The sequence below is a fragment of the Acanthopagrus latus genome, chromosome 24 (genome assembly GCF_904848185.1).
Source record: "Acanthopagrus latus isolate v.2019 chromosome 24, fAcaLat1.1, whole genome shotgun sequence".
In the NCBI taxonomy this organism is placed as follows: Eukaryota; Metazoa; Chordata; class Actinopteri; order Spariformes; family Sparidae; genus Acanthopagrus; species Acanthopagrus latus.
Genome location: NC_051062.1, coordinates 8,992,113 through 9,012,937, shown reverse-complemented (window position 1 = coordinate 9,012,937; position 20,825 = coordinate 8,992,113). Strand labels below are relative to the sequence as shown.

The 20,825-nt window shown below is 41.4% G+C and overlaps 1 protein-coding gene across 15 annotated transcripts in view; it reads right to left on the bottom strand.

The window, feature by feature from the left end:
- Window positions 1-20,825, bottom strand: part of dmd (dystrophin) — a 282,422-nt gene that overhangs the window by 94,488 nt on the left and 167,109 nt on the right. For all 15 annotated transcript variants that reach the window (XM_037091716.1, XM_037091705.1, XM_037091714.1 and 12 more), the window contains 9 exons: window positions 18,713-18,858; window positions 11,608-11,708; window positions 10,575-10,686; window positions 10,379-10,492; window positions 9,839-9,994; window positions 9,580-9,750; window positions 6,102-6,284; window positions 3,764-3,898; window positions 1,642-1,791 (listed from right to left, as the gene is read on the bottom strand). In XM_037091716.1, coding sequence (XP_036947611.1) covers window positions 1,642-1,791; window positions 3,764-3,898; window positions 6,102-6,284; window positions 9,580-9,750; window positions 9,839-9,994; window positions 10,379-10,492; window positions 10,575-10,686; window positions 11,608-11,708; window positions 18,713-18,858 — 1,268 coding nt within the window. The remainder of the gene's footprint in view (window positions 1-1,641; window positions 1,792-3,763; window positions 3,899-6,101; window positions 6,285-9,579; window positions 9,751-9,838; window positions 9,995-10,378; window positions 10,493-10,574; window positions 10,687-11,607; window positions 11,709-18,712; window positions 18,859-20,825) is intronic.

Sequence of the window (20,825 nt, the reverse complement as noted above, 5' to 3'; positions counted from 1 at the left end):
ACACTGTGGCGTTTTCAAACCTGCACGCACAAACAATACATGCTATGACACTTCCTCCAAAAAAAACATAGAAAGTCTGAAATGGAAGACAGTGTCGCACACACATACACACACTCTCTCTCTCTGATGGGTAGACAAACAAAGGGAGGCTTATCAGGCTGCAAGGAGAACATTAATCTGGTTCTATTGTGAGGGAGGATCAACCCGGCGGGCTGTGAGTGTGTGTCTCTATGTGTGTGTGTGTGAGTGTGTGTCTACTGTAATCTGTCACCGAGGATCACCACGAGAGGCTGAGGATGCATCGCCGCCATTGATGATGGCCCAAGGGAAGGGGAAGGAGGAAATTGGGAGAGGAAGAGGCAGAAATCGAAGGAGGAAAGGCAGAAGAAGCAGGGGAAGGAAACTAAGAACAATTAGGAGTATGAGAGAAAAGAAAACGGTGGAAAGGAGGATGAGGAGTGCAAGAATTCACCCAAACTGTACGCTGTCGTGACACGAGCTGACTCCAGCTGATTGAGGACCGAAAACATTACAGACAATTGGCAGCTCTGACTCTGGCTGCGAGCCGGCAGCCCTGACAGAGGGGCGTCACAGCAGTCAAGGCGAGAGAAAACGAATGGCTGTATAAAGAGTTGAGTGGCACACTCAGTCAGGTTGAGACCAGGTCGAGTGGGCCACCCTTTATAAGTGAAGGGACGCGACTGCGGTCGGTCATCAATCACAACTCCTGTAATCCTTGGTAACTTTGCTGAGGAGAGTGAGGAGGAGCTGGGCTGAATTCTGTTAAAGGCTGGTGGTTTGACAAACAGAGTGGTGCTCCAGAAAGCCTCCACAGGCGCTGCATCACAAAACAAGCTGAGAGCCAAAAGTCAGACACGAGTTCAGACAGATATTTGTCAGGCACTGTCCAATGACAGACATATAGATCACCCCGGTGGCCGTGATCTGCATTACTCAGCCAATCTCAGACTGGACCAATTGGAGAAAAGCTGGAAAAAAACTCACATACTTCCAATATTGGGGACAAAACATGCCTCAATGGAAAGGACAGCAAGAAAATACTATATAAGAACATATTCAATCTAATATATTGAAATTCAGTCGTATAAAATTCAACGATAATACATCCAAATGAAACAATTATCTAATAATTGTTACTAACTGTAATTGTAATAATAATTGCACTTAATAGTAATACTGGTTTGTATTGGTTATAATTGAATTGTAATAGTGTTCATAATTGCAACAATTATATTTTTAATGATAATGATTGTTTATAATTGTAACTATGATGTTCTCAAAGGTAGAATTTGTTAATAAGAGCTGTTTCTAATGGTATAACTGTCTATAATTGAAATTACAATTATATTTAATAAATGTAAACAATTACAATTTCCATTGGTTTTTAACTGTAATGCTTGTTTATAATTGTAATAATCATTGTTCCTTCGGAGGATTTAGTGCTGTGCTACATTTGACTGAACCACTGATGTATTAGATTCAATGTATTCTTGTATAATCATCTTCTATAGAGGCATGTTCTGTCCTCCATATCTCAGTCAGTGTCGTCCAGCTCTTCGTTCGTGTACACGTCCTCCTCTGCGTACTTATTTCTGTATTTGTGAGTACTGCATGTCTTACCCTGGCCATCAGCTCGTCCCATCGTGTGTTGAACGCGTCCACTTTTTGCTGTATCAGCTCATCCAGAACACCTCCGTCCATCAGCGTCTGGGCCAGCTCTCGGATCTGGTTCCTGTTGTCCTCTGGGTGCCGCAGAAGAACCTCCAGACTCTGTGACCACACACAAACACACACAGAACGTCATCAGTCACACTTTCACAGACTTAATCTTTTGCGTTCTCAAGTTAAAACCCTCAGCTTGACGGTGGCGGTGATATTGTGATACTATTGTTGTTTTGCTCTGAGGTGACTCACAATGAGCGAGGAGAGGAAAATTGAAAATTATGCGGGGTAAGAGTGTGAGGTGATGACCTGCAGAGGCTAAAAGAGGTCAATTAGCTCTTGTCCGTCTGACCCCGGCGCTTAACAGCTTTTCACATCTCCTGAAATCCACAGAAAAAAGGTCCGTGTGGCTGATCAGTCGGGCGTTTAGCAGAGTTGAACAGAGCTGAGTGGGCAGATATTTGCATTTTCGCTGCTCTGCACTACCTTAAACGACAGAATGCATCCTGGTCTCGAGGCTTTAAGCTTTATTTTTTTTTTTTTGCATTGTTTAATCTCACCAAATCCCTGCGAGCAACATCTAAAGCAATCTGCAGAAGCACAGTTTAAGCAAATTAAGGAGTTGGGGTTAAAACATAAGCCTTTCACTTTATTTCCTCATGAAGCCCGGTGTCTCTAATTGCGAGATTCAGCTTAAATTCAAGTGGATTAAGTTTATTTTGCTCTGTGTGGCCTCTGACACAGTCTCTTTCACACTCTCCTTCATCAGATGAATTCCAGAAGTACCTCACTGTGAATGATTTCTCTCCCCACTGCTGTTTCCTCTCATTAAAACAAAAACAAACTCCTTTTTCTCCCCCTTTGGCTATGATTTTGCTTCCTCCCATACTTCATCAAATTCATTTTTCTTTCCGATGATTCATGGAGCTGATCATATTCAGCGATTACTCTCATTTTTTTCACTTGTTTTTGATTTGTGTTTCATTCTGATTATTTGTTGACTTGAGGTGTTTTTCTTCCTTTCTGTTTTTCTTTTCTTTATTTTTTTCTGTTTGTCACATTTGCTCAGTTGGGTTGGCTGATGTCCATCTCACAGTGGTTCTACTTGGTCAAGCTCGGGGACAGCAGAGACCCGAGTCCTCGTAGTAACTGGTGACGAAAGAGAAAGAAATCGCTCTGAAGCCCACAAGGATCCGACTCCCTCCTTGTTGAGGGTTGCCTCAAACTGTCTGGGAACTTCATGCATAAGCTAACAACATTCCATTACTTCTATGGTAAACACACTGCATTTCCTAAACCTGCCTTCACAATAAAAGCTCCTGTAGGTTTTCCAGTGGAAACCTTTCAGCTTTCAGCAGCAGGAAAGGTCCAGTTTGCATCAAATCACTGGTTTGACACAAACTTCCTGCAGTAATTGTGTTCACTGTTTGGGTTAATTGTACAGATTACAAATTGGTTTGGATTGTTATTGTAATGCACTTTATATCATGTGAAATATCCATTAAATTACCCAGATGTCGTCACAACTCAATGACAGAAAAGGCATCTTTCGGAAAAAGAATGTGAAAAATGGCTCTTGTTGTTTTTTCGCCCGTGCCTCTCAGATAACCTGTGCAGTAGCTTCACACAGCTCCAATTTGGCTGAAAGCTCTCAGAACACAGCCAAATAAGGCCGGTGCATGGACGTACAAACTGGAAATCACGAGTGAAACTAAACTCCAAACATCAGAGATTCGGCTTTTACAAAGAGCTGAACACAGAGAGCTTTTTGTCTCTGTTCTCCAGCACAGACACACATGAGTTCAGCGAATCAGTTCAGCTTTGGTCCGTGGGAGGAGGCGTCCCCGTTTGGCTGCTACCAAACCATAACAGCGCGGGCGGGCGGCTCACCGCGGAGCCCCCCGCTGCGAGGATACAGCGGAAGAACGCATGTGATCACCACTTGGCTCGGCTGAGCAGAGCTAAACCGGAGCGGAATAAGAATCACCCTGGCCTCCTACTTCACAGAGAGGAGAAATAAAACACACAACACACACAACCCCTTTAACATTCTTCCCTCAAGTCAGCACCCTCTACTCACATCCAGCGCCTCTTGCAGCTCCTCCGCTCCCCCCTGCAGGTTGTCCGTCTCGTCCAGTTTCTGCTCCAGCTGGTCCAGGAAGGCGTTTTCCTGCTCCAGGTAGGAGAGCAGCTCACACCAACATGCCCACACCTCCTGCAAACACACACACACACATACACACAAAATGATCAAGAAGTGCCAAAAGAGACCAAAAAAAGAGAGGATGAATGAATGGAATAAGAAGACGGGAGAGGAAACCGTCACATCGACATCTGCTCAACATCAACATGTTTGATGAGTTTGTTTCCATCTGTGAATTAGCAACAGTTGCCTCTGTCTGGATGAAGTGATTGAACTGGCTCCCTTAAATGCAAAATAAAGTGGGAAAAAAAAGTCCTCTGAGCATTTTCACACAAACAAAGCAATTTTAAATATGACAATATTAATGCATCAACAATGGCGATGGTGGCGGCATGTAGTCTCTGGCATTATCAAGTGGACGGGCAGTTTTAAAATACAGCTTTTCAAAATGTCACAAGTTACTTTTTCAGGCACTGTTTCATGGCAAGAGGAAGCAAAGCACTCCCCGATGAAAAATATATCATAGGCTTCCTCTGCACACAGGATAACGTGTGAATGTCGAGGCTCCTTCCTACATTCCAGCACTCACATCGGTCAATAAATGTTACAGAGGGAGCAAAAGCCACAGTTGGTTGAGTTGCAGAGCTCTGTGCACTGTACTTTTCCTTACAGCTGAACCAATTAGAGGTTGAAACATGACAGATGTATAACATGCGTGTTGTGATTCTGCTCTTAGCTAGATTACTTGATTTGATGGTCAAGCGAAAACAGAGATACTTTACTTAAATAAAGAAAAATGTTGCTACAATTTCACGATCACATCGCAGCCCTCAGAATTGGAACTGAAGAGAAACACGAGGTGCCCTCACATCATAATATTCACTTCAGCTGCTTTATTAGAAAAACTTCATCAGGTATTGCATGATGTACAAATGTTAATACTTGTAAACGAGGAGATGTGAGGGTGAAAAAACACTCTGCAGACCTGATTATTCTAATTTAATTAATCTTACAAATTATGTCCTTCACAGAAATCTGCTGAAATTCTGATGTTCGAGTGTTAGCTTTCCTTAAAGGAGAAAAGCTCTTTCTTTTTGTAAGTGTTTATTAAAACAGGAATGATATGTGCCTCTCTAAATCAAGAGAGTGCATTTTAAACACATGGCAGAGCAGCTGTAACTTTACTCATTATTTGTTTTTAAGATTTAATGATAAGTGGGCCTTATTGTTTTTCTAAACATCTGACAAGCAACATGATACTTACATATCTATAAACTAAAAACATTTAGAACACCGCAGCCGTCCTCTGGGTAAATCCTGAGCTCCGTCAGAGCTGTCAGGACATTTGTGTTTCCAATTTAATTTAATTTAAAAGAAATCTGTTTTGTCCTAAGAAGTTTATTGTAACAGTTCTTAGTTTTATCACACAATATTCAAAGGAGTGAACACAGCTTTAGTAATCGTAATATAATTACAATATGGCAACAGGTATAATAATGAAAGCGGATTTTATTGTCCTATAAATTACTGAAGCGAAACATAAACATGAACCCAACCCCCAACCCTTTTAACCCCAACCCCAAACCTGACCCCAACCCCTATGAGTATGAGTTTCTTGTCTTCCTTTTCTTTATGAAGATACTGCTGCTTGGGAGGGGGAACAGCTCAATACTTTTTTTTCTTTCAAAGAGTCAGTGTTTCCCAAATTATTAAACACATTTTTTTTCACTTTCCTGGATGGCAGTATCTAGCCATACAGATGGTTTAAAGATGTCTATGTCTGAAATGTCTGCCCCCAAACCAGAGAACACAGAAAAGGGATACAAGATGAATGAATACAGGTATGGGATCCATCTTTCTATCACATAACTTATAGTAAGTACTTAATAAAACCTCCAGCTCGAGCATTAAAGATTAAAACGTCTCCTGTTCATTAAAATAGACTCGTTTTCGATTAGGCTCACTCTTTGAAGGTAACCAGCTAACATCTAAAATGCAAGACAAGAGCCTGAAACGATGCTGCATGGCTGACCTCGCCTCACCTCGGCTCATCTATAATATACTGTCTTTCACACTGTCTGAAAACACTCATCTGCCCACACAACATGCCCTGCAGAGCTGATGTTATGTGAGCACCACTGCCTGAGCCTTGACACATATAAGGGTGTTTTTTTTTACCCCAGGTCTACACACACACCTTTGTCTTCAACCGCATGTCAAGATCATCCAATTAAGACTTGAAAATGACGACAGAAATTGAAGATGAAGTTTATACCTCCAGCGTTTTACATTTCCCATCCAGCCGGCTGCACAGGCGCTGGTAGTTGGCCGTCAACACGTCCAGTTCAGACCGCAAGGCATCGTGGGCTGTGGGCGGAGCCTTGGCGATGAAACTATTCACGCTGTCGGTAAGGAGTTTGACCTTGAGCTCTTTGGAGTGGACCTCTTCCTGGGCCCTCTGATAGAGAAACAGACAGAAAGAGAAGTTAATAAAGCACCCGACCCGTCAAGGGTCCCTGAAATGATAACAATGCCCTGCTTCCAACTTGAATCTCTCAAATAAAATGAGGCTCTAACGTGCACCACTGTTCAAAGGTTTGGAATTGGCTGCCATGGTCAGATGGCTGAGACGACTAGTCTACACATCTGAATGGTTTCTCATGCTTTCAAAATTGTATTTTCTGTAGATGGAGAACAAAACACAGTACAAGAGTTCAACCAGGCTGACAAGCAAAAGGGCAAATATACCGCTGAACAGCAGTTAAATAAGAAAGTAAGAAATCGGCAGTCCTTGATAAAAGAAAATGGAAACTCCGTGTCCAGTTTGACTGACAAGTGCACAGCAATGCCTTTAACAAGCTAGAATTAGTGGGCGTGTTGCTTTAGTTTAAACTTTAAAGTAGAAACAGAAGGTTAGTCTGGGGTTAGCACACAGTTCATCGCAGTTTAAACCTCTTCGATCTAACCACTGAGAAGGCTGCAGAGGCACCTTTCTGCTTCAGTAAGGATTATTTCTTTGCCTTTATCTAGTCAGGAGAGTTTCACTGAGAGCAATGCTCTTTTTTTCAGGAACGCCCAGACAACATTCACAATGCTAACACCTGGAGGCCAGCCAAGTATAACCACAGTCTGATCTGCCGTCCAAGTGGTTTGGCACCTCATTGGTGGTAATGAGGAAGGTGCAATTGGTGCCTTTCATTTTCATTACCCCAGATTTATCCTGCTGGTCCTTTAGGTCAACATCTCTGTCAGGTCTTTGGCACTCAGGTCATCACTGAGCAACAGCTCTGTGGCCCGCCAGGTGGCTTCTAATCCATATCAGTCATTTACTATTTTCTGGACTGGGAATTCCTATATTGAGGGGGTTTTCTCTCCTGTCATGCAACAATGTGGGAACATCGACATATAGAAGTTTAATCATTTAATCATTTATTGTAATTATTCTGCTTGTCATGATTTATTTTCCACTTTATTCACTTGTCTTTTTCCTGCCATTTTATGTTGTTTCTTTAGTCATTCAGTTCCTGTGGATATAAACCTGAGTTTCTCCTCACTGTCTGGCTTGATTAAGACTCAATTTTAGTTTTTCAACCTGCCTGCCTTTGTGTTTTGCATTTTGGGACCCTTTTTATGATACAAATTGTCCACGCAAACTGGGGCTGAAAAACTGGAATGAAACCGGCATTGTGTGAAAAGGTCCTCAAGTTCAGCTGATTTAGCCAATGTGCATTAACAAACCCCTTTTTTTTAAATCAATAAAACTCTGAAGATTGAACGAAAGGAGAGACAGATGGCAGGAGATAAAGAGCAGGAGAGGGAAGGAAGGGAGGTAAGAAAGAAAAAGAGAGAGAGAGAGCTTAATGGATGGAAGGATGGATGCAGGAACAAATGAATCAATGTATCTTCTGTTGACAAGGCCAGCGAGTGTGAAGAGACAGAGAGACTGAGTGAACAAGTAAGCCAACGAATCAATGAATGAAGGAGTGTGGCTAATACTTTCCCGAACGACAGAAGGAGGGAGGAGGGGGATTAGGAGAATAAACGAGTGAACAGATTCAGGAACGGAGTTTCACTTTAAGAGGTGGAGGAGGGGAGATTAGGACGAGCAAGCAGAGTGAAATCAATTTTTAATTTTCACTCGAGTCCCAAGTAAACTTTTTTTCGACGAGGAGGGGCGAATGGAAGGGGACGACCATTGCCAAGGCACAAAGTAAATAGTGCCATAAATTTACATCACAAATACATCGCATTAAAGTTATGAAAGCTAAAAAAGTGCGGCGGTGAATAGGAGAATCAATGCGCTGTGATGGAAAATTGAGGAACGGAGCGGGGATGAGAGTGCAGAGCGAGGCTACGGGAAGAAGATAAAGAGAGATGGAAAGAAAGAGAAGAGAGAGAGAAGAGATGATTATTTTTTTTAACTCCAACAGTGAAAGGAGAGGCAGGCAGACGGGGGCGTTATCGACCTGGAATTAACCGGGATCAAAACAGAGTGACAGAGAAAAGAGAAAGAACAGCTGCAGCCACAGCAGCAGCAGCAGCAGCACCGAATCGGTAAGAGCGAGACCACGGTTACCAAGAAAAAAGCTCAGATGTCAACCGAAGCTGAAGACACACGTACTTCTACATATTTAGGACTAAAGCTGAGACACACAGGTGATTTAACGTGGCTGGGAGTGATCTCAGAGGACTGTCTAAGCCATGAAATCTATAGATCTTTTCAAAGCTGGCTAACAATGTTCTGAGGGACTGTGTGAAAGGATTGGGATGGTGTGAGGCGAGAACTTGTTGAAGTGTGTTTCGCTTCAGTGTTTACTTGATCTTCTTTTTGCCTACTTTCTGTGCATTCTACTTCATTTTCATTTTTGTCAAATTAAAGGGTAACTCCACTGATTTTACACATTAAAGTGTGTTTACAGGTTTTGGGGAGTACAACTACATATGAGAAATAAAGTAATATAAAGTCATTTTTTGCTTAAAGGGAAGTTGTGTGCAATCTGATAAATTGCCTCCAGTGACGTCACTCAGCGGACGAGATGGACTGTGGGTAGTGAAGGCAGAAGCTTTTAATCATAAATACACGATTTGAAAACAAATGATCAAAATCGATACAACAGAACCTGAGACTTTGATTTATTTATTCCTTTTCAAAACCTTGGCACCCACATTACCCATAATTCAACTAAGCCGCTGAGTTAGATCACTGGAGAGAGTTCATCAGGCTACATACAGCTAAAGGCCGAATACCTCTGAAACGAATGAAAGTTCAGACTTGAGCGCTAATTAGCAAATGTTAGCATGCTAACAGAAAAACACACAACATTACAGCCACTAAACTTCACCTTCAATCTTCAATCTGAGCATGCTAGCATTTTAGCTAGATTTTAAGATTAATCCAGGCCACGTTAGCATTGCTTATATTAGCATGACTTTTATGCTGTTATTTCTTCTTTGGTTCCTACCAATACCTTTACATTAAATTGATTGCTTGATGTCATCTCATCATTTACATTCATTAATTCATTTTTTCAGTGGGAAGAGGAATTTGCTGTCTTTTTTCATTTAGAGTTAAAGAGTGAGCCTCAGTAATTATTCTTACATTGTAAAACTTGCTTTGTCGATACTGCACTGAATTATGGTCATAAGCATAATTTGATTGGATTTCTGTCTCTGCCTCTGTCTGTTTCTCCATCTTACACTTGCACATATCCTCAGCTGCCAAACAACCTTATATGTCTGCTCTACTCACAAACCTTGAGCTCCTCCACAGCCTTGCGCAGCTCTTCAGGTGTTTTGTATGTGAAGTCTCTCTCCAGGTAGTCTTCCTCGGCCTGGTTGATCCACTCCTGCATCTCCTGCATCTCCTTCCTCAGGGCCATGGTCTTATCAAGTCCGCCTTTCAGAGCAGACTTCTTGGCATAGGCCTTGAAGAGGGAGAGGAAAAACAAACACTGTATGTTACAAGGACACATGAGAGGAAGAACACACAGTTTCTGAATGAAGGTTACTTACCTGTTTGCAGACGTTCTCCCACTGGCCGTTGAGTTCGTCCAGTAGTTTCTGGATGTAGATGGCGAATGGTGGCTCAGCCTCTTTCTTCAGGTACACGCCCACTTCATTGATGCCGTTGACGCTGGGTTGGATGGTGTGGATGTCATTTACAAGAGCCTGGCCAATCAGAGTGCAGGGTTGGAGGTTAAACAGGTGGAATTGCGTTGTGTGTATCGTTTTGGTTCTAACAAGGAATCTTTGGTGTTTTTCGATTTCCATTTTTTTTTTACGAGCCGTCATGAAAAAGCAGTGTGTCTGCTCATTCCCTCCACTTCCTTGAGGGATATTTTATGGACTCTTAGACATTTTATGAACTCTAGAGGGTTATTTCATGATTTCTCTGGGGCATTTTTATCTTGAGAACATTTTATTTTCATCTACTACTGTATAAACCTTCTATCAGCTGCCACTTGATTGATGATCTTTTATTTCATTAAGTAACAAATAGAAACCTAAGTTCAACCTATGCAATTAAAACGTCAGGACGTATGGTTTCCTCACCGTGCACTGCTCCAGCTGTTTCTCAAGAGCTTCGGAGTCTCCCAGCGCCGGCCACTCCTCGTTCAGGAACACATCCACATCTGCCATCCACTTCTTTAAAGTCTTTACATCATTCTGATGGAGAGACAGTTAAAATGTAAGTTGAATTCACTTTGATTCTCAAGCAACATATCGCCTTCCTGCCAAACGGTCTCACTTCAAACTGCATCAGTTTTGCCATCAGTTCCTGGATTCTCTGTGCGTTGTCTGTCAGCGTGGTGCCAAGTCGTCTCCAGCGGGCCATGATGGCGTCCATCTCAGTGCGGTACCTATGAAAAAATTAAAGAAGGCTTATTTCTTTACCCATCTATTATTAAAGTGCCTGTATAGACCATTTCCAATGCATTTATTTATTCACTTTTAAGCGATTCTCCTGTTTTTCTTTCTTTCTTTTTTATATTTGCCAAGACACTGTGCTACCAAGGTCCCCCCATTTCATCTGCATTTATCACAGTGATTCTCAGCCCTACATGAGAGCCAATCGAATTCAGCAATGGAGGTATGTCGCAGAAATTCACCAAACAACTTTCATATCAGAAATCTATTAATGTACGACTGAAAATCAGCATAAAACATCAGCTATCAGCAGGATTACTCCAGCAGGGAGTTTAAGCTAATGTGTCCATCAATAAACAACACTTGAAAAAAATAAATCATTCCAAGCATAATTTTTGAAGTCCCAGTGCCACAACATGCAGCTTTACAGCACAAGTAGCCTCCCAGTACAGGCCTCTGTCCTGTGCTTTGCATGTCTGTTGACTATAATCGTCTTTCCAGTCCTTGCTGCTAGAAGCATAGCCTGAGGAAACGCTAGCTCGCTCCACAGCAGAGGTGTGATACAGCATATATTCACCTCGGTGTTTCTCACACTTAACACTTTCAAATATTTTAAGCAGTCTGGAAAGGCCTGAATTTCACGTCACTGCTGGTGCAATGCTAGGTTTGTATATCAAGTCCGTCTTACAGTTGCCCAAAGCAATAACTGTCCTAACGCCTCAACTCTGCCTCACTTTCAGATTTCAGATAGATTCTGTCTCATCCAAACTCCACTCTGTTTTCAGTAACTTTGTTTTTTTCTAGCTTGGAGTATTGCAGAAGACTTGAATCAGCATCAGAATCCCTTTTGTTTCACGCTCTCTTTCAGTGGACCACACAGCACCACAAAATGTTTTTTTTCCCCCATGTCTTACTTCTGGCTGATGTCTGGCGGAGCTTTCAGGAAGACCTGCTCCACAGCTGAGGTCAGGTAGTCCACTTCCCCCTGGTGTTCAGCCAGAGCCACCTGGAGGGCCTGGAGGGGTGAGAGAGATGGAAAGATGTGGGGAAGAGGGAGAATTGTCAGCATCTTCTCTGTGTCATCAAAGATATTTCACAGAGAAATCTGTTTTTTGGATACACAGCTTTTGAATTTGTCTCTAACGCTATTGATAGTCATATCTAGGAGTCTAGCTCCTAACAAAAGACACAAAACACATAACATTTGACCTAAATTGATCAAATAATAAAACTGATATATGAGGATATTACAATGGAATTGCAGAAACGTTTTCTTGATTGTCAGGTTATCCTGAAAAAGAGTGACTCCTGCTGATTGTAACAATGTGTGTGCTTTTAAATTTGACTAAATTTTGACTGTGAGAGGAAGCAATGCGATGCAAATTGTGTCAATCAGGTGAAGAGAGAAAAGGATGGTGCAAAAATTCACGTGCTCATGCAATTATATCTGCTCAGGTCCCACTGTCTGCTCTTAACTGAATAACATAACCGTCTCTAATACACAGCCCTCTATGCCAAAATCAATTTGTTCAAATATATACGTTTGCGTTGGGGAAAATCAATCCTCATGCTGGCATTTCCTCGACACGTTTATCAACAAGCCTCTGTAGAATCGCAGCAGGAAACGCGGCTGGCTATTTATCAGACCCGTCGTGTGCGCTTCCACACCTCATGAAAATGCCATGGAGCCAAAATGCTTTGGGCGGAAAAGTCATTTTATCAGCTCGTCTCTTACATTACACCACACGGAGCGGGGGTGAGGCGGCTGAGCGAGGGATGACGAGCCTGAGAGGCTGCCACTGTTAACATTTTGTAATGAAAGCCTTCTCATGCTGTTTGATTTTGCTTACCCCGCCACGCAGGATGAATTACAAAGAGGATAGGTGAGGGAATTCTTTGGTAAACTTGGGGTGCAGGATTTTGGGGGAAGAAAGCCTCGTTCACACCAAGGTGGCTCAGAGGCTTAGTTAAGCTTAGTTCAAGCACAGCCCCTGGACAGGACATCCGTCAGTTACTATGGCTTACCCACAATCCTTCTGCTGCAACACTGAATCCCAAGCAGGGAGGCATTAAGGACTTTTTTTGCTCAAAGTTTCGAGGCTTTTCCTTTTTCTTTCCTCTTCTTTTCTCTTAGTGTTTTCATCCAGCTCAATTGAAGATTAAAATTGGTCCCACATTCACTTTTGAGGAGTGAGGTGTGGGAGCTCCTTTACTATTTAAAGGTCAAGAGTTGATACATCATAATGCCAATGCGAAGTTTTACCAGAAGACAGCAGAGATTCCATATTATGCTGATTTTTCAGGTTTGTCAGTTTATTTTTGGTGTACACATTTTAGTGCCTGTCTCTTAAAGGATTGGACTGTAAAGCCCAGTCTGCTCTGATTGGTCGGCTCTCACAGCAGCAGGCATCAGCAATCGATTTGAAATCATCATCTCTGTCGGTATTTTTGCAACGCTGGCCATGATGGGGGCGTAGATGAGGGCAGTGACTTTATAGTTAACAGAAGTCCTGACGGATCACTTGAGGGTCCAGTTTCTGTGAAAGGGCTGTGTGTTTTGCAACAAATTATCACTAAAAACACGTGTTTCCAGTCACCGTGATGGGTAATGACACCAAAGCTATGTTGGATATAAAGAGTCAATGGGAAAAAACAAACAAATCTAAACAAAAGACTGTTTTAGGGTGCAATGGCCTGCAATGATCTACAAAAAGATCATTACTTTAACACGCTCACCTCTTCCCTCACTGAATTGTTAATTTTCTAACTGTATGTTGCACTGGTGGACCCTCTTGGTGTCCCCACGTTCCTCAGAATAACGCTCATAAAGTGCCATCTACTACAGGTTGCCCTTCGAGTGGACAAAACGTCTGTCTCTACTGGTTTCACTCCAGATATTGCCAGAGAAGGTTTCAGTTTGAGTTGCTGTAAGAAAAATCAAAAGAGTTTTGATAAGTGCTGCTGTCTGTAACAATCCATGTGAGTTTAATCTAAATTGGGAGAATGAAACTCTTAGCAGTCGGTTTGAGTTTTTTGGCGCCACAGAGCCATTAATTTGCACAGCAGTGGTACGAAGAGGAGCCTCTTCCCTCACTGATGATCTTTGGCTGAGTACAGACACACAAACCAGACAGCAGCCAAGTGTTGTTTTGGCTTCTAGTCCACTTACTCACAGAGTTAACCTTAATTAGCGACAGCTGATGTAACCTGCTGCCACCGCCGTTAGTCTTTTCAACTGGCGAGGGCCGGCTAGCTGAATGTTCTCCTCACTGCTCTTTGCTTATGAGAGAGAGAGAGTTGGCGATCATGACTTGTATTTAAATCAGGCTGGATATGATCAGATTTCACTCAGTCTTAAGGAGGACTCAGACTACAGATTCTATGTGCTCTATGCTTTGCACTCTATTGTTGCATATTGTATGTGTGTATATGTGCTCACTGTTTCTTTTCTCTCTCCATAACCACTGTCTTTAACATGTTGTCATCTCCACCCAGGACTAGAACTCCCTTGATGTTTTAGCTCCTGTCCCTTTAAGCCCCCCCACCCACTCCGAAATACCCAGTCTGCTCTGATTGGTCAGCTCGCACGTGCCTGAGCTGGCACCACTCGGCATGTCTATGGTCAGCTCGGTTTTGTTTTAAACATGGAGTTAGCTTCACGTCTACCATAAATATGTTAAAATCGTGCACATGTGTGACGTTGTGATGTGTTGAGGTCCAGAGGAGACGGAATTGAAGGCAGGGCTACTGATGAGGCGTTTCAGGAGCGGTGTTTTCTGTTGGAGAGAGGAGCTCCCATTGGACTAACTTTCAAGATGTTCTACATCAGGAAAACGACAAGCATCATAAGTCTCCTTTAACAATTTTAACACCACCCAAAATCAATTTAGATCCAGCTGGATTTGATCGGTCTCTTCCAATTAAGGTGGAATTTTTATTCAGACTAGGCTATTACTCTGATTATTAATGGTAAATTAGGAATATTGGTTCCAGGTTAGTAATTGTGTGCATTTTCTGTGTTTGACACAAACCGAACAGTTGTCAGACGAAACAAGACATTTATATATAGACGTCCTCTTGGGCTCGAAGAAGTTAATTGCAGTCCTCAGTCAATTATCTCCACAGCCCACCCCTGCTCACTTCTCACTCAATCACCCTGTTGCAGGATCACAAATCAATCACTCGACGTAATGACACCAAAATTAGAGGCAGTGATTGAACGCTGCAATCAGATCCTCAGCAACTTCTGTGGATGACATTAATGATAATCTCTCCTCAGGCTGTCGGTTAGCTTTACCAATCAGGGAGGGATGTTTTTTTTTTTTTTTTAATATCTGCTTTTTTTCTGACAGCAAGTCAGGATTCAGGGCTCCCACCTGGCAGGAGCTCTCATTATTCTAATGAACAAAGCAAACCAGAGTGAGAGGTGATGCCGTCACCTGTGCATAGGAAACGCTTTCCGACCACACAAGTACACACAGTCGCCTCTCCGAGCGACGAGAGAGGGGAAAAACTGTTGTGCTGGAAATTAATGACGGCTTATCAGTATGCAGAAAGAATTCCTAATTATTATCTACAATCAACTTTAATTAATCTCAGGCTACAAGGCCTGATCTCCCCGCTATGCTGCAAGACCATTATCAAGTTTAAAGAGGGCTGAGTCCACACACACACCCACCCACCCACCCACACACACTCACACACACTCACACACACAAACACACACACACTTCCTCTGTACTGTGACCTTGACTTAAACAGAAGATAAAAATCGCCTGCCAAACAACAACAGCGTAATAAAAGAGAGGAACAAAAGCTCTTGTATTCTTTTGACTGGAAATACGGATTAACATTGACACAATGGAAAAAAAAAACAACCTGTGTGCGTATGTGTGTGTGTGTATGTGTTCACCTCCATATTGTGTGCATACTGACACACTCTGCAGTGGCATTTATGAGCGTGCAAGTGTTTATCTGTAGGTAGATATTGTGATAAACAGAGACACTGATTTGCTCCGCTGGGATTATGCACACCCGCCTCTCATAATTGCAGAGTTGTAGACAAACACACACAAATACACACACACACACACACACACACACACACACACACACACACACACACAGCGACGGCAGACGAGCTCTGGCCTGCACTCCGCATGTTAAGCAGATGCAAGCCGGCTTCACAAAATCACAGATTTTTTTTTTACTGAAATTGAAATTCTCCCTGCTTGTTTGCATGTTTTTCTGAAGGTTTACAGTTCAGCTCACTCTTAGAGCTGCTGCTTCAAATTTAAAAGACTAGTTTACAGGATGCAGGACAGCAAACAAGCACAAGGTATGAATATTAGTTTAATGAGGGCTGTTTGTTTTATTCCACAGTGAAAAAGGGTATTCATCAGCATCCTCTGGGTTTAATTCAATGTAGTTACCTTTAAAATAGGGTTCTGGCACAGGACACGTGACACTGTTTTATTTACGCATGTTAAAACTTTAGTTCACCAGTGAAATTTGGTAATCGTGCATGGAAATATGTTAAAATGAGCAATTCAATGAGATTTCATGTGACATGTGTTGTTTCCACATGTGAAAAAAAAAGCCAATCACAGATGAATGTACTTAATTTACATGTGAAAATACAGTATGTGTAAATGTGCGATTTACGTGTCAAAATGTAAATTTAACATCGGAATATTTGTTATTCCTATATCAAAAAGAAATTACCTTGTGATCGTGTCAATTTCAAACTTGACATTATTTCATCTGTTATTATTTTAGTTCATAACAAAACCTGAAAATTCACTTTTGCAAAATTTCTTGTGCCATATTCTGTTTACATATGTGGGAAAAAGCCAATCACACATGATGTCTGTCTGTATTCACAGCATGAATAGTGTTGACTGTAAAGTCAGTTGTGTTCACATCAGTAGGTGAGGTTGTAGGTGTATATAAATATGTATGTATGTGTACAGGTGTTTGGAGGTATGAGGGGGAGATTAATACTCTATGGCAAAGACAAGACAACAAAATATTTTCTGAGAATAATGACAGGAATGGAAACGGAAATGGAAATGGACGGGAATGGAAAAATTAATACATATAAAAGGAACAATTATCATAGTTATAATTTACAGTTTGCAAAACAAGCCGCTAGTCAACATCCTCAGCCACAGAGGAAGCGGCAGCAATACAGAGGTATATTAATAATAACATTATGTCTTTAGTTGTCATTTTCATAAGAGCTTGTCATTTAAACTCAATTCACTTAACTTTCAGTTTAATAAATGTTGTGTGAATAAAAAATTGAGGCCAAAAATACATATACTGGAATGTGCCAGCTAAAAAAACCCTTTGCCATTAACAGTTGGTTGATGTTGGAAATGACCTCTTCTTTTTAAAAGGACACTCAATCTACCTTAATGATTCGTTCTACAGGGATTTTATGTTTACAGCGGTGATTTGAGGATGTCCCGGTGTATCAGATCCATGCAATTTACTCACTACGCTGTGGATATGAATCAGACTCTTGGCTAATGGGGCCTGTCATCTGTTTTCTCTCCCTTCTTTATCCCCTGCCTGATACCTCAAAGAGCAGCGCAACAGCATCCCTTTAAAAGAGTGCTGCTATGGCAGTTTGGCATCGCCAGTGGCAATATAACTTTACTACTCGTAGTAAAAACTGATTACAGTGTTATACAGCCCCACAGGATTATAGAGCCAGTCCCATTTTGGCATTTTATGGGAATTTGTAAACAGATCTGAGCAGCGGTGTTGTCAAGAGCATACACAGTGATACGGAGCGAATCAGTCGAATCACTGTTAACTCCTAGTGGATGATGGGATTATAGTATACCCAGCTAACGGCATAATTACCTGTGATTCACACCAGTAAGAGAGCTGCCATTACCTCAGACATTACACCACACCATCACACAGTCTCAGCCCTGATATATTGACATGTCTTGACATACTGAGCTTTTGAAACGACACAAACAAGTTAAAATGGCAAACTGTTGTTCAAAGGATCATTTAAGAGTCAGAGGTGAAGTCTGTGCATTTTGAAGTGTCAGTTTAGCACTGAAAGGGTTTAAAGCAGCAGTCAAAGCCAGAGCCACTTGAAGGGAAAGTTGAGATGCCAGTTGAAGGTTGATCACTACAATGTTCTGAAGTATCTGTTAGTGAACTGTTCAAGGTGCAATATGCATTTTACTTGAAAACATTCAAAGATTATCAATAAAATGTGAAGAAATAACAGTTTTGACAATATGATGTCTATGTATTGTGTTGTAGAGATGTCTACTGAAGTTAGCATGCTACCAAGCTAGCTTGCAGCGTCAGTGGTGTAGACACCAACACTTTCCTGGTGCCTAACCCTAACAAAGCTAACGAGCTAGCAACAGTTAGCAGTTACTCCAGCGATATGCTGCCCCCAAGATGTTTTGAGAATGATTTCAACTGGTGGAAAACTCTGACATATTGCACCCTTAAGATGAACTCTAAACTCTCTTATAAAGAATACAAAATGAGAGTAGTTGGACTGTAAATTTAAGAGCAATCGCCCTATAAATATATCACAACTTACAGCTGGTACAGCATCTTTTTTTTGTTTTTTTCGTCCCTGCCGCTTAAACATCCAGAATCTGCCACTGAGTTTAAAACTGAAAAGTAGTTTAACTCTCTGAGTAAGTGTCAGACGATATTTAAAAAGGCTGCAATGCTTCTTCCACCAAAAGCCAAGATATATAAATGGAGATATATTAATCAATACAGTACATCACAATACATTCAACAGCCCATGGTACAAAATGTTTTAACTTGTCCTTCATTCTGTGTGAGTGTAATGCGTAACTGTTGCTGCACCTTTGCATTGAAAGCACAAAGATTAATTCAACATTTGTATGGCTGTGAAAGCAAATAAATGTTATTACTTCTGACTGCACACACACTCCAAATAAGATATTAAAGCAGGAATATATCACTCATCTGCAGACCAAAGTGTGGGAGTGTGTGTTTGTGTACCTGTACGTCCTTCAGTCTCTGTTCCATAATAGGATACTCTGTAACGGCTGTGGATGGGATGGCCAGCTTGGCCTCGCACTGTTGTAACCATGCCAACAGAGTCGATATGGTTTCCTTGTAACGAGCCGGGGGCAAGCTCTCCAAAACTACAGACACACAGGGAGACAGAGAGATATGTCAGAGAGGCTCTCAGGTGATCAATGCAAACTGCAAAGACTTTAATATCCAAGTGTAAGGACGAAGTCCAACATGATTTATTTCATAGATATAAATCTTCAATCCTTCAGCGTGAAAACACCTAAGGACACTGCAGTGCTGAGTGGTGTTTGGAAAGTTTTTTGGTAAGTTTGTCTGAAATAACTATTGATCTATTTACTTTTATCTTTGTACCTTTGTGTACATTTACAAAGATCCTCTTTCTCTGGGATGTGACCTATTTCAGTTTTGCTCCATTTAAATACACCAAATTACAAAATTAACCACCATAAATCATTCAGCAAACAGCAAGTTCAGCATCCTGAAGTTAAAAACGAGATATCACAACAATACAAATTCACTAATCGTGTCCTTCTGTCAGAATTTGATTTGGAGTGTCTCAGGGGTCAATTCTGGGTCCTTTCATTTTACATATGCTTACCCTGGGTCATATTACTCACCGCAATAGCATCTAATTATATTGCATGCTGATGGCACATGGCTAACCCTTCCAAACTTTCTAGTTGATGCCAAAAAACAACCATCATTTTTTCATTTTGAGTACTTTGGAGTCTTGCCTTCAATGCATTTTAGGGCTCTTTTACTCTGGTAAACTCGCTCTTTTCATTTCTTGCTAGTAAAGCGTCCCTGATTTTAGTGGAGCACACTGAAAGAAAGGTCCTGACCGGACCTGATTTCAAAGGCAGATAGAGAAATTAAGCCACAAAAGGAGAAAATATAATCTAAATAAGTGGCACACTGCTTTAAGCAAAACTCTTTTCAATATGCCTCTCTACTGTACATGAATTCTGCACAGTAATCCTCCACATATGCCTGTAACCATTCATTTGGAAGCAGCTGAATGGGTGTGTGTTGGATATCTCAACCCTGGCGTGGGTGAGAAAAGCGCAGTGTGTGGCACGAGGGAAGAAGCTGTCTGAGTGAGTAAAGAAGTCGCGTTTGTCTTTTCAGCTGTCAGCATCTTTCACTATCTTTTCTTCTCTCTCCAGCTGCCTCTCCTTCTCTTTCTTCCGTCCCACATCTTTGTCTCTCAACGCCTTTTCCCTCGGGGTCATTTTCTATGGCTATATTTTTTGTTTTCTCATTTCTTACTATCATTCTCTCCCTCATTGATATAAATAGCTATCTGCACTTGTTTTGTCACAGCGTCTGTCTGATTTCGTTTTCCTTGTCTTGATGGCTGCAGCTCTCAGCTTCTTTTTCTATCTCATTAAGTCTCATTGTCATTGTTATCACTGAGGAAGCCACAGAGCACGTCACACACAGGCTGAGAGTAGCACTACAAATTGGACTAAATGACTCACTCTCGCTTGATACTCGCAATGCGGACATGTGGCATGTTGTCACCCAAGTCTGAGTCACTCTTTGTGTTAACCAGCTCTAAAATGACATGTGATTTGAGCATGTTTAGTGACAGGATGACACTTAAGCATGACAGTTTTCTTGAGTCCTTTAGCTTGAGAATGTAGATCACTTGAAACATTACAAAACTATTTCCACATTACTTGTTAGCTGAAAAGAACCATCAGAGCCCTCTAGGTCCTTACAGATAGTTATGGTTAATATGGTTAATACAAACGTAATCATGAAAATAATCACTTTACTTCACTTTATTATTGTTTGTATTTATATTATGCCAAAATGAATCATCCAAACTCAACTACACTTTGTTTTGGAAATATTTGGCGTAGAAAATAAAACTCAATCTTGCTTCCTGTTTTGTCCCAGTGACCAGTTGCTGTAGTGCATTTAGTCTTTTCTTTTCTTTTGTATGTCAAGCCTCTTCGCTAGAACTCCAACGTTAACAAAGATTCTTCAGAGATACCAAATCTAAAAATGTTGTTTAATTCATATTTCAAAAAACAAGGGGGCAACACATCATCAGAGAAACCTCCCA